Source organism: Hyperoodon ampullatus, assembly GCF_949752795.1.
Source record: "Hyperoodon ampullatus genome assembly, chromosome: 1".
Taxonomy (NCBI): Eukaryota; Metazoa; Chordata; class Mammalia; order Artiodactyla; family Ziphiidae; genus Hyperoodon; species Hyperoodon ampullatus.
Genome location: NC_136914.1, coordinates 143,553,357 through 143,567,593, shown reverse-complemented (window position 1 = coordinate 143,567,593; position 14,237 = coordinate 143,553,357). Strand labels below are relative to the sequence as shown.

At 43.9% G+C, this 14,237-nt stretch overlaps 2 protein-coding genes across 2 annotated transcripts; one reads left to right on the top strand and one right to left on the bottom strand.

Annotated features, from left to right (window-relative positions):
- Positions 1-3,965: 3,965 nt before the first annotated feature.
- BBS12 (Bardet-Biedl syndrome 12) lies at positions 3,966-6,107 on the top strand (the record flags this gene model as incomplete). The annotated part of the gene is made up of 1 exon (XM_079713376.1): positions 3,966-6,107. One exon carries the CDS (start codon positions 3,966-3,968, stop codon positions 6,105-6,107), a length of 2,142 nt encoding a protein of 713 aa, XP_079569502.1.
- Positions 6,108-8,200: 2,093 nt separating this feature from the next.
- On the bottom strand, positions 8,201-10,170 carry LOC307059508 (A-kinase anchor protein 10, mitochondrial-like; the record flags this gene model as incomplete). Its single annotated transcript, XM_079713548.1, is given in 3 exon segments — positions 8,201-8,370; positions 8,373-9,408; positions 9,412-10,170. Coding segments are annotated over 3 exon segments (1,965 nt in total).
- Positions 10,171-14,237: the final 4,067 nt, after the last annotated feature.

Genomic DNA, 14,237 nt, shown 5'->3' with positions numbered 1-14,237 from the left:
TTGAAAACAGGTCCTCAAACGCTTGTAGGCAAATGTTTTAGTATCACTGTTCATGATAATCTAAAAGTAGAAGCAGGGGACTTCCCTGGTGGCACAGTGGTTAAGAATCCACCTGCCAGTGCAGGGGACACAGGTTTGAGCCCTGGTCTGGGAAGATCCCACATGCTGAGGAGCAACTAAGCCCGTGCGCCACAACTACTGAGCCTGCACTCTAGAGCCCGCAAGCCAGAACTACTGAAGCCCACGCGCCCAGAGCCCATGCTCCGCAACAAGAGAAGCCACAGCAGTGAGAAGCCTGCACACTGCAACGAAGAGTAGCTCCCAATCTCCGCAACTAGAGAAAGCCCACTCACAGCAACAAAGACCCAACACAGCCATAAATAAATAAATAAATAAAATTTTAAAATAACAAAAGTAGAAGCAATCCAGATGTCCATAAACAAAATGATAGCTACATACATACATACATAAAAAGGAATGAAATACACATACTACAATGTGGATGAACCTCAAAAACATTATGCTAACTGAGGGGGATGGGATGAATTGGGAGATTGGGATTGACATATATACACTATTGATACTATGTATAAAATAGATAACTAATGAGAACCTACTCTATAGCACAGGGAACTCTACTCAGTCCTCTATGGTGACCTAAATGGGAAGGCAATCCAAAAAAGAGGGGATTTATGTACACGTATAGCTGATTCACTTTGCTGTACAGCAGAAACTAACACAACATTGTAAAGCAGCTATACTCCAATAAAAATTTGTTTAAAAACATTATGCTAAGTGAAAGAAACCAGACACAAAGGGTCCCATATTATATGATTCTATGAAATATCCAGAATAGGTACATCCACAGAGACAAGAAAGCAGCTTGGTGGTTGCCAGGGGTTGGGGGGTAGAATACAGGGAGGGACTGCTTAATGGCTACAGAGTTTTCTTTCGGGGTGATGGAAATATTTTGGAACTAGATAAAGGTAGTGGTTGTACAACACTGTGAATGTTCGAAGTGCTACTGAATTGTATACTCTAAAATAGTTAAGTTTATGTTATATGAACTTTACCTCAATTTTTTTAAAAGACTAAAACCATAAAGCTTTTAGAAGAAATATGGAATGTCCTTTGTACTCAGGGGTAGATGAAACTTTTAAAAATAGAACCCAATAACCATTAAAAAAAAGACAAAAGGACTAACAAAATAGATTGCCAGGCAGTATTTAGGGCGACTTGCAGTGTGGAGTCATGAACTTAAAATGACACCAGTCAGTGTGGTTGTGTGTGTTTTTCTGTTTATTTTCAGCTGCCCCAGGGTAAACATGGAGTAAACATGGAGAGTTGGATTTCATCAAGATTAATGGCTTTGCAAGGTAAGATGAACCAAAAGAGAGACAAGGACTTTGAGAGTCTATGTACAAGAGAGTGATTATAATCCACAAATGGGAATTTAAACTGGGTAAGTAGAGAATTGATAATATGGGGTGGAGGACAGCAAAAATATGGTAAGATAAGAGAGCTGTAAGACAGGATGGGTCTCAGGATTGTTGGAGTCTAGAGTATAATTTGATGCTGTCTAGGGATATACCTGAGTATATCAAGAGTTTTATTTTTATTTTACAGAACTGAAAGTTTCACAAAAGAGGTTTTGAAGCTGAGTTCAAACAATTTGTTATATGTTTTCTTAGACTGTACTGGCTTTTCTCCTTAGTCCTTGAAAGCCTCTAGGAAGCTACTCTTGAGCAACAGGTGCTGTGGCTTCCTGCTGATCCTAAGGTGTATCTGGAACTGTGGAGCTCTTCAGAATCAAGGATGACTCTAGGCGTTATAGGAACAAATTTACCAGTGCTGTGGCCAGCATTAGAGGAAAAGCAAAAACTCCGAGAGTTGTTTGCTTTTTGATATTTTGGATTTAAAAGGTTGTGGTAAAAAATATGCTTGAGGGACTTCCCTGGTGTCCAGTGGTTAAGACTCCACGCTCCCACTGCAGGGGGACCGGGTTCGATCCCTGGTCAGGGAACTAGATCCCACCTGCTTCCACGAAGATCCCGCGTGCCGCAACTAAGACCTAATGCAGCCAAATAAATAAATATATTTTTTAAAAATATTAAAATATGTATATATATGTACTTGAAGAATTATAAAGTCTTAGAGCTGGAAAAGAAGTGTATGTTATCTACAGTTTTAGCTGTAGTGCTTTAAGAGCCCATACCTCACAAGACAGGTTATTTTATTACAGACAGCTTTTCAGTTAGAGGGTACTTCGTTAAAAAGTTCTTTCTATTGGGCTGAAGTTTTTCTCTTATAACTTCTTCCTATTAGTTTTAGATATGAATTCTGAAATATTACCTGGAAAAAGTCTAATTGTTCTCAAACTTCCTTTTTTTTTTTTTTTTTTTTTTTTGCGGTAGGCGGGCCTCTCACTGTTGGGGCCTCTCCCGTTGTGGAGCACAGGCTCCGGACGCGCAGGCTCAGCGGCCATGGCTCACGGGCCCAGCCGCTCTGCGGCATGTGGGATCTTCCCGGACTGGGGCACAAACCCGTGTCCCCTGCATCAGCAGGTGGACTCTCAACACTGCGCCACCAGGGAAGCCCCTCGAACTTCCTTTTTTTTATTTAAATTTATTTATTTACTTATTTATTTATTTTTGGCTGCGTTGCATCTTCATTGCTGCATGCAGGCTTTCTCTAGTTGCAGCGAGCAGGGGCTACTCTTCATTGCAGTGCGCAGGCTTCGCATTGCGGTGGCTTCTCTTGTTGTGCAGCACGGGCTGTAGGCACGTGGGCTTCAGTATTTGTGGTGCACACACAGGCTTAGTTGCTCCGTGGCATGTGGGATCTTCCTGGGCCAGGGCTCGAACCCGTGTCCCCTGCGTTGGCAGGCGGATTCTTAACCATTGTGCCACCAGGGAAGCCCACGAACTTCCTTTTAAACAGTACTTTTCCCCCCTTTATATTCTAATCAATAGCTAAATCCATCCTTTACCTCCATCCCTCTTCCACATTTCTCATCTAGATAACCATGGCCTCCAGTCTGGCACTCATCCAATCAGTTCTCTACACTGTTATCAGAGTGGTAATATATCCAAAACACTAATAATAAATAATAATAATAATTTTAATATTGCTTAATTTTATTTTTAATATTATTTAATATTATTTAGTTTTATATTATAAATTTATCATTGTTATTGCAAGTACTCATAAAGTACTATGTGCCAGGCACTGTTCTAAGCACTGTACTCATTTACTCCTGGTAATAACCCTATGAAGTAGATTCTGTTATTATCCTCATTTTTCAGATGTGAAAACAGGGCAAAGAAGTTAAGAAACTTTCTGAAGGCTACACAGTTAGTAAGCAGTAGACAGAAGTTCAAACCCAGACTTCTAGATTCAGAGTACATGCTTTCAGACACTACATCAAGCTGTTTCTTCATCTCCACCCCTTAAAGCACTTGCATGTTTCCCGTTATAAGTAGTGTCAGGTTTGACGTGGCGCATACTGCCCTTCATGATCCAGCCCCTTTCCTCTTCTAACACTTCATGTCTTACTATTCCCCACTACTTGCTTTATATTCCCGTGAAACTAAATTACTTGTATTACCCAAGTGCACTGTATTTTTGTCACATGTATGTGCATTTACTACTACCTCCTTCAACTTGCTAATTATTTTTTCAAATTATTCTTCAAGACTCATTTCGGACATTGTGTTCTTCTGGAAATATTGCCTGTTGCCTGCATGATCCACTTCCCCTGTGGGTGAAGTGTTCCTCCTCCACACACCCATACCCTTATCATTAATATCATTATAATGCTGTATCATTGCACTGACCATATTTAATGGAAACTACATATATCAGAAACTCCTCAAAGGCAGGGACTGTATCTTACTTTTCTTTTATAACCATGAATTGCACTGAATAAAGTTCCAAGTTTTAATTTTATTTGCAGATGATGATTCATGGTGATGGCTTGCAGGGTCATAAACAAAAGAAGGCACATGGGACTTCAACAGCTTTCATCATTTGCAGAAACAGGAAGAACTTTCCTAGGCCCAGTAAAATCATCCAAATTTATTATAGATGAAGAGTGTCATGAAAGTGTGTTAATCAGTTCAACAGTAAGGCTTCTTGAAAGTTTGGATTTAACCAGTGCAGTGGGACAACTTCTCAGTGAAGCAGTTCAAGCACAAAATAACACATACAGAACTGGAACCAGTACTCTTTTGTTTCTTGTTGGTGCGTGGAGCAGTGCTGCTGAAGAATGTCTTCATTTGGGTATCCCCATTTCATTAATAGTGTCTGTAATGTCAGAAGGCTTGAATTCATGCATTGAAGAGGTAGTTTCCCTTCAAGTACCAATCCACAATGTATTTGACCGTATGGTTAACACAAAGACATTTTCTGGACCTGAAACATTTAGTGTCAGCGTATACCCTTTTCTCCAAATCCCTTCAGGTACTGGTTTGATACAGAAAGAGCGTGATCTCAAGGATGTTGCCTCTCAGTCCTTGGCCATTTACAGTCTTTCTGGGAGACCTTTTAAATCACCTCAGCTCTTTAGGTCTCAGGCTAAGGTTGAAGCAGATGAAAACACATCACAAACTCCTCAAACTCTGAAAAACAGTCTGCTTGCAGACACCCGCTGCAGAAAGTCAGTACTAACCCACAGTAGACATTTTAGTAGGACAGGTAATCAATGGATAAGCAAACCAGATGGAGTTCTAGAACAACTTAGTGCAGCTACTCCCAAGACTTATAGATGTGATGATTTGGTGGAGTTGGAGGTGGGTTTGAGTCACGGAGGTCACAGCAGCATGAAGTTAGTAGACGAAGCAGTACGGCTACAATATCAGAACGCAGGTATGCAACAAGGCAGCTGTACAATGCCATTTCTCTTTGACATTTCAAGAATCTTCACTTGCTGCTTACCGGGTTTACCTGAAGCTTTTTCTTGTGTCTGTCCAGGATATATCACTGTTGTATCAATATCTAGTACTGCTCTGATCAAGGAATTGCAGAATCAGCCTATTCGGGTAGTTCTTGTTGAAGGGGATCTCACAGAGAATTATCGCCACCTGGGATTTAATAAGTCTGCAAGTATTAAAACAGTATCAGAAAGCTTGAAGGTTCAGCAAGATGGCTCAGAAGAACTGTGGACAGATCATGTGTTACAGGTATTAATCAAGTTCAATGTGAACCTTGTCCTGGCACAAGGAAATGTGTCTGAACGCTTAATCGAAAAATGCACAGACAGCAAGAGGTTGGTAATTGGATCAGTGAATGGCAATGTAATGCAGGCTTTTGCAGAGGCTTCAGGAGCAGTGCAGGTGGCCTACATGACACAAGTGAATGAAAACTGTGTGGGCAGTGGGGTCTGTGTGACCATCTGGAGAAGCATTCCCTTCGATGCTGCAGATTGGATCAACAGAATGGCAATCATTTTAAAAACAGAAGGAATTAATTTGGTTACAGTAGTGCTGACTAGTCCAGTCACTGCCCAGATGCAAACCAAAGAAGATACCTTCTGGACTTGTGCCTATCGTCTGTATCATGCTCTAAAAGAGCAGAAGGTCTTCCTTGGAGGTGGCGCAGTTGAATTTTTGTGTCTTAGCCATCTTCAGATTCTTGCGGAGCAGTCTGTGAATAAAGGAAACCAAGGCTGTTCAGGATGGCTTCATAATACTTCCTCTTGGCTGGCCTCATCTGTGACACAGTACAGACCGACTGTGCTTAAATGCCTGGCCAATGGATGGCACAGGTACCTTTCAACTCTCCTGTATAACACTGCCAGTTACTCATCAGAATTTGAAGCTGGCACATTCATTCAACATCATCTACAAAATGCTACAGACTCTGGCTCTCCTTCATCTTACGTCTGGAATGAATATAGTAAACTAAATGGTGGGATTTTAAATTCAGACATTTCAGATAAACTGGAACAGATTCCAAGAGTTTATGATGTTGTTACACCAAAGATTGAGGCATGGCGCCGAGCTTTGGATTTAGTACTGTTAGTTCTTCAGACAGACAGTGAAATTATCACTGGAATTGAACAAATGCAGATAAATTCGCAGGAATCAGAGGGCTTTTTATTTTTGTAGTGTTATTGGCTAAGTCTTTGGAAAATAATCTTTGGTAATATGTCGTGCTAATAATAAATTTTCTAGTAGCCAAGTTACAGTTTCTAAAATGCCAGCTTTTACTAAGAGAAAATAATTGATGTGTGTCAATAACTGTACAGAGTCGGAGATTTCACCCTACTTACAATTTTGTTCTCTGTTTCTATATTTTTATTCTGTAGCTGGACATGTCTCTTTTTTAAAACATTTTATTGGAGTATAATTGCTTTACATTGTTGTGTTAGTTTCTGCTGTATAAGAAAGTGAATCAGTTATACGTATACATATATCCCCATATCCCCTCCCTCTTGCATCTCCCTCCCACCCTCCCTATCCCACCCCTCTAGGTGGTCACAAAGCACAGAGCTGATCTCCCTGTGCTATGCAGCTGTTTTCCACTAGCTATCTGTTTTACATTTTGTAGTATATATATGCCAATGCTACTCTCTCACTTCATCCCAGCTTACCCTTCCCCCTCCCCGTGTCCTCAAGTCCATTCTCCACCTTTGTGTCTTTATTCCTGTCCTGCCCCTAGGTTTGTTACAACCTTTTTTTTTTTTTTAGATTCCATATATATGTGTTAGCATACGGTACTTGTTTTTCTGACTTACTTCACTCTGTATGACAGACTCTAGGTCCATCCACCTTACTACAAATAACTCAATTTTGTTTCTTTTTTTTTAAATATAATTCATATATATATTTTAAAATCAAACACAATTAAATAGAATATGGTTTAAGTACATGAATACTTCACTTCAGAAGAATAACAGAGGTGGTACATAGTACCAAAAACTCATACACAGCCTTTCTGCTTCTTCTGTTGATGAAACAGTGCGTGTCTATACAACCAAATATTGCAGTGGAATAAATTCTCTGTTCATTCAAGACTTTCTCAAGGACAGAGGTGATAATTATATATTCATATGTGTATATATGTATTTTTTGCCAAGTCTGAGCAAAAGCAGTAACACCTAAGAGAACGTTCTTTCCCTCCAACAGTCCGTGTGGTGAGGCAGCGCTGGCACCGCCTGCATGGAGTGTGCTGGCCGACCAGGCAGCCCCGCCCATGGCAGCGAGGTCCAGACCCTGAAGCTGACCAAGTGGAAGTGCAGGGAGGGTCCTCTCATTACCCCACAGACAGAAGAAAAAGGCCACAACCTGCACACTTCCCAGCGCAGAGCAAAGAAGAGAGTCAGAGCTGAGTGCCTCTCTGTCCCCACACCTGCCCGCCCACCTTCTTTAAAAACTCTACAATCTGGGAATAAACATTTTGTTCAAGGAGCCACAGGGGAAAACTGGAGTGATGGCTGTTGCACATCCCTTTCCACAAGTACTCTGAGGGGAGGTGATGTCATTGGAGCCCAGAATCTCGGAGGAGCAAGTCCTACCACTTGCAGCGCAGAGGCTCGCTCTTCCGGCAGTGGGGGAGTTGGTTTTAAGAGTACTGCGTCTCAGGAGCAATTAAAACGTGAAAACCATACACTGTCACCAAAGGGGAGGACAACGTCACCAAGACTTGACCCATGGCCTGTTAGCTTCCTTCCAAATTAACGCCTCTGTGCAGACCCCGCTCCCCGGAAGAAAAGCCACCTGCTGGCACCACACCGCCTGGCTCCTGAGGGGCCGACTCACCTGCCTGTTCAGGAGACCAAGCGAAGCCCCTCTGGTACCCGCTGTCTGATGCTGTTGGGGTGGGTCACCACCAAGGGAGGTGCATCAAATACCGGCTCTACGCCTCTGTGTCTCCCATGGCATGTGGCCCCTGCCTATCCCAGTGGACTAACACTCTTTCACACATGGGTTATTGCCATTGGAAAACTAGTCATTCTCTAGTAATGTAAACAACACCGCTCTGTCTCTACAACTTTCACTGTGTGATCATCACGTGCAGGTGTGTCTACGCAACACTCTGCCGACGGTGGAAGTCTAGGATTGTCTGCCATTCTTTCTTGGGAACAACAGTGAGAAGAAATACAGTGTGCTGTTTTCACTGGCTGTGGGGAAGAATCCAACCAAAGGAAAAAAGTTCTCCTATTTTCCAAAAGCAGATTTCCTTTATCTCAGGTCTTGAGTCATAGCTTTGTGGACTTCTCTAGCGGCTGATTGCACTGTGCCTGCTGCATAACGTCACTGACTATCATTTTAGTGATCTTCCAAGCTAGCTCTTCCTGGGCCTCATCAGTATTTCCTTGCACCCATTTCTTCATAGCTTGAGAGAACATGGATCCTTTCGATTTTTTACATCAGGTTCAGGCTCAGATTCTCGGATGAACTGCCCCAAGTCACTAACTCTTCCAAATGTCGTCTTCCCTGCATACGTCCATTGATACAAAGATTCTGGATCCAGACTTGCAGCATCCACAATTATCGCTTCATCAAATTTTTTCAGAATTTTAACACTGGCTGTTTTCACACTAGACTGCATGGCAGAGCTGTCGGCTGCCCCGGGGTGGGAGTCCTCAGTGGGGCCAGCAGAGCCCAGGGCCGTCAGCAAGACACCTCCTCCCAGGAACTCGTCTCCATGAACCGAATGGATGAGATCATTCAAATATTTATAATAAAGGTTGCTGGACAAAAAGCCAGGCAAAAATACCTTCTCCATGGTTGTCCAGGCCTGACGTAATGGAGTGATGAAACAGTTAGGGAGTGGTCCACCTTCCCTGCAGATGTTGGATTCAATTTCCAGTCGTACAACATCATCGAATCCAAGAGGATGTGTGGCCTGGAGGGAGAAGTACTTGTCATATAAAATCATGGCGTCGTTCTGTGCCTCCTGTCCATCATACTGGCCCTTTTTGGCAGCAAGCTGAGACTGGAAGTTGTCTGCTGCCAACCAGAACTGTAGGATATTCACTGCGTCCTCTTTCTCCATGTACTCAGAGAAATAAAAGAGGACTGACTCACAGAAGAGAATGTCAGCCAGGTAAACAGTTCCACTGGTCAGCACTTCAATCTGGTATTTACAGAAATGGTGACTTCGTAGAAACTCACTAAAGTGCTCGTGCTCCATTGCACTGAAGACTATGGACTGTGCTGAGACAAAACAGTTGGGATCCACCTGCCCATCTTCTCCACAAATCTTTGCTACGATGTCATTTCTCATGGCTTCTGTAATTGGTATTGGTTTAGCAGCATCTGGAGATATATATTTGGTAAAAGTATTTACTGCATCTTGTTCTATACTTTTCATTAATTTTCCTGATAATTCCTTTAGTAGAGAAGAGGGACTATTTCTACTGGCTACTATAAGTCTGGAGGATTCCTGGGTTTCCACGGAACCTCAATGAGCTCCAGTCCTGGCCGTTTCCAGGCGGAGAGAATGGGCACTGTCACATTCCTGGGAAAGCAGCAAGTGATTCTGAGCGTTGCTAGTTCTATTATTCAGGTCAATTCCTTCCAACTGGGCTGAGCTAGTATCCTCCAGTCTCTTGTCAAGAGAGTCAGTTACAAAAGCTGCTGTAGTTTCGTGCTTTTTAGAAGGAGAGACAGGTTCAGCCAGTGAGCTCTGCTTCACCGTGTTCAGACTGTGTGCTCTTATTCGGGACCAAGTTGTAGAGTGAAAACTTTCAGCCTCTAACCAAAACTTAACCAAATGCTCCATTCTCCGAAGTTCCATGAATTGAATGAAATGAGGGAGGACAACAGCATCCTGCAAGACTTGTTCAAGGGTCTTTGAAAGACTTGATTTGGTCTCTTGAGTCTGGTAGTCCAGACAAGATCTGCCCAGGTCACCAAAATGAGCAGCCTCCATGTGGCTGGGCTGCTTCTTAAGTGTTGCCGTCCTACTACTTGAAAAGGAGTCCATGTTGGCAGAAATGGCATTGATTGCAACGTGACTTGGTCCTGCAGCCTCCAGCAAGGCATGATTTTTAGTGCTTTTTTGTGGGGAATGTACGGATATTGAAGCTTTAACTGACTTGACATCTGAGGTCTTCTCCTGCTCTTTGCCTTTCACTTTGCGCCGGAAGAAGGACATGGCAGGGCCCGGGTCAGGGCGGAGGGCGCTGGGGGACTGGCACAGAGAGGGCCCGGCTCCCCTCATTCAGCAACTGGCCCGGACTTCCGGGTCCGCAGCGGCCGCCACGCTAGGCCAAAAATAGACCCGTCTTCCGGGTGTGGGCCCCGCCGCCTCCTGGAGACGTGCCGGTAGCTCCCGCCGCCATGTTAACAACAAGCCACCCGCCCGGAGTTCCGGTCCTTCCCCGCACGGCGCTTCACGGGAGGCCCAATTTTGTTTCTTTTTATGGCTGAGTAATCTTCCATTGTATATATGTGCCACATCTTCTCTATCATTTATCCGTTGATGGACACTTAGGTTGCTTCCATGTCCCGGCTACAGTAAATAGAGCTGCAATGAACATTGTGGTACATGACTCTTTTGGAATTATGGTTTTCTCAGGGTATATGCCCAGTAGTGGGAGTGCTGTTCACCCTACTTATAATTTAACAGGTTAGCCTGTTGCTGTTTCATGGGATGCTAAAGAATACACAAGATGCTTGGATCAGAGGCAAAGGGCTTTTATTATTCACAGGAAAAGCAGTAGCCAGAGCTTCGGGTTGGTTTGCATCAGTTCCCCAGTTCTCTAAGTCCCACGAAAGCAACACAGAGGGCCACTGATGGCAGCCTGCACATGCAGTGTGTTGTGTTATGGAAGAGGAACACTGGGGGTAGCCACTGTTTTTACAGTAAGCAGAAACAATCCTGTTCTTTGTCCAAGGGCAGTTGTTACCTCATGCCTCAAGGCTGCTCAATGTAAACACAGCCTGAGACATGGACTGGGTAAAGATAGGCCTGGCATCCTGAGAAAGTATGCAGCGTCACTCAGAGCCATAGTGAATAGCCTCCTCCAAAAATTCACTCTTCAACCTGATACGTTCTTGGCCAGACTTGGCCAGTTCTTGGCCAGTATGCCACTCTGTCGGCTACTCTGATTAATCTGGCAAACAGGTTGCTTAGTCAGTACCAAATCTATTCAATTGGTCTCGCATACCAACTAAATCAAGGCTCCTAAAACAGACTCTGAGGAGCAGGGTGAAGCCAGGCTGCAGTACTGACCACACTCATGTTCCCAAGGGCCTTGAATGTAGTCAAATGTAAGTTCCAAGGGAGGGCCAGTAGGTCTTCTTATTAGCCAGACTGTAGCCTAAGACCAATTTGTTATCCATTATGAACCATGCAAGGGAGCTTTGACTGTCTTACCTGTCTTTTGTGTCATTACCAAAAATTACAGGAGGCAATAGATGGGCCAAAAGGCAACTCCCATCGCTAGTGGAGATACCTTTGTAGCCCATTTTCCCCACATACAAGCACATAACCCCAGTAGGCCCAGGTCACTGTATATCAGGATTTCTTGTTAAACCTGAATTGAATCACCATTATATAAATTTGATTAAGTCACATAGGTAGTGTTACCCAGTAGTTTCAGCCTCAATTGCCATGCATGGCAAAATCCAAGGCCACTCAGGCATTAAGAAAAGCATATGATCAGTCAGATTGAAACAAGGTTGTCCTGGTTCCTGTGTTTTTTAAGTGTTCTTAACTGGGAGATGCCATTGATGACATCATGTCCTACCTCCTGTACCAAATAAGAGGCTTAACAAGGAGTTGAGCCTCCTTTGTGGTGGTGGCTTGTGGTGGTCAAGGAGATATAGCATTTGCTTGTTTGACTCCCAGAGGGATGAGTGCTATGAATCTCTCCAAATGGTATCAAGGAACTTTACTTGGCAACCAGTGTTCCGAATTTTGTCCAGGTTTATCGGTCACTCCTACTGGTAGAGGTAGATAACGCCACAGTCAGGGCCATTGAGACAGGCTTCTAACCTGTCAACCACAGAACATCTATATATCACCTGTACACTGAACATCTGAGGCATCAGAGCACAGAGGCATGCACACTCAATCCCAACCTGTCGATGGGTTAGGCTGGGTTAGGGCATGGTGGTGGCTGGCAGGAAGCTTGTCTCATTTCTCTACTTGTAGCAATACCCTGAATGGGAGACTCTCCTCTGGCACTTTATGAGCATTTAAGTTTAATCACATAACACCTCGATGCCAATTATGTATTTTCATGATAATAGTACATTGAATTGGGCCATTGGGACCCACCCACAGGGTCACTTTTTTCCTTTACTGAAAGATTTGCTCCAGTCCTATCAGTTACCTTTAGTCACTTTTTCCCCCTGTGGAAACATGGACCAAGAAGTTTAACACTTTCACATTAGGGGCTTTAACAGTTCCAAGAGTTGGTGTTATCTCCCGGACGGGTAGCTCAGGAAGGAGCAGAGAGTGAGGGCGGCAGGCAGGGACGTTTTGTTTTGGGGGTTGTTTTTTTGACTCTACATTTCAGTGTTGGTGCCAGCTTCTCCCCGTGCCCTTCCTAGTATCTGGAGAGCACCCAGGCTCCAGGGATCTTCCTCTCTGTCCTCCACTGACCACTGCATCTCCCCAGTGCCCTGCAGTCCTTGGTACCTTGGGCCACCCTGTGCCCAGTAGCCACGTCCCTCAGGGACTGGGTAGCATGGTCCCTTGGGCACCTGTATTTAACAGAGCTATAAAAGTTTGAGTCACTTTCTTCCCCAGAGTCCCCCCGTTACACTTGGCTTTTTCCATACAGCAGATGACTTCAGGGTGGAGGATGCCAGAGGTATTAAGTGTGGAGGGAGAGAATGGCTCCATGCCAGGAAGCAACACTTTGTGTTTACTTTTGGTTTTGATCAGCTGCCCAACTTGTGCTCAACAAACTTGTATTTTTGGTCTACTCAAAGTTGTGTTTCTTCAGCCACTGGTGGTCCAGTGGTTAAGACTCCGTGCTCCCAGCGCTAGAGGTGCGGGTTTGACCCCTGGTCGAAGAACTAAGATCCCACATAAAAAAGTTGTATTTCTTCCTTGCTGACAGCATTTCTTTCAGCTCTGGGGACCCCTTGACTTGGTGGCTGCAGCTGGTTTCTTCTCAGGTTGTGCCATGGGGCACGCTGCCTTGTTGTCATGTTCACATTCTTCCTTCTCCCACCCAACGTGAGTGGGCAACAACCAAGACACCATTTGGTTGTATGACCTCTCTCTCATACTTAGTCTCCAAATGTTCATTAACAGGTAGACAGTAGGCAGCCCATAATCCCCTCCCCCTTACCCACTACTTGAGTGAAAGCATTCACTATGGAACCCATGGAATCATATCTCTTAACCCCACCCACTGGGGCTCATCTTTTCCAGAGAACCATGGCTCTCTCAAGTTAAAACTGGCAAGAACTATGCAGGGTCTGGGATTTTGCTCTGTTTACAAGCTAACAAGTTGGCCTATTAAAATTTCATGCGACACTGGCAGAAGACTCGAGACTCCTGGGTCAGAGACAAAGGACTTTATAAAAGTAACCAGAGCGTCATGTTAATTTATGTTGGTCCCCTGCGCTCTCAAGTCCCTCAGGGGTGAATAAGGAGCCCATGATGAATGCCTACACACATGGTAGTTTGTGTTACAGTAGAGGAACACTGAGCTCAGGCAATTCACAACTTTTATAGTAAGCACAAGTAAGCCTATTAGTCTGGAGAAAGATATTACATCATCATTCAGGGTTGCTCACTGCAAACACAGACTTGAGAAATGGCCTGGAAAAAGAGAACTCAATACCCAGCAAGGACATGCAGGGATGCTCAGAGCCCATGACAGACTGCCTATCCCAACAAAGTCTCTTTTGCTACTTAGCCATAAAGTGAACATTATAAGGCCTGAATTTATGTGTGTAGTTTTTGGAAATGAATATTAGAAGAGCTCTGAGAAAATAATAGTATTAATTAAGTTACTGATTACCTATCATGTTCCAGGCACCATTCTAAATTCTTTATGTATTGAATTACTTTGCTAGGGTCGCCTCAACAAAGTACCACATACTATGTGGCTTAAACAACAGAAATTTATTTTTTCACAATTCTGGAGGCTAGAAGTCTGAGATCAAGGTGTGGGCAGGGCTGGTTTCTTCTGTGGCCTCTCTCCTCGACTTGCTGATGGCTGTCTTTTCCCTGTGTCTTCATAACATCTTCCCTCTGTACCTATCTTTGTCCAAATTTCCTCTTCTTGTAAGGACACCAGTCATATTGGATTCAGGCCCACC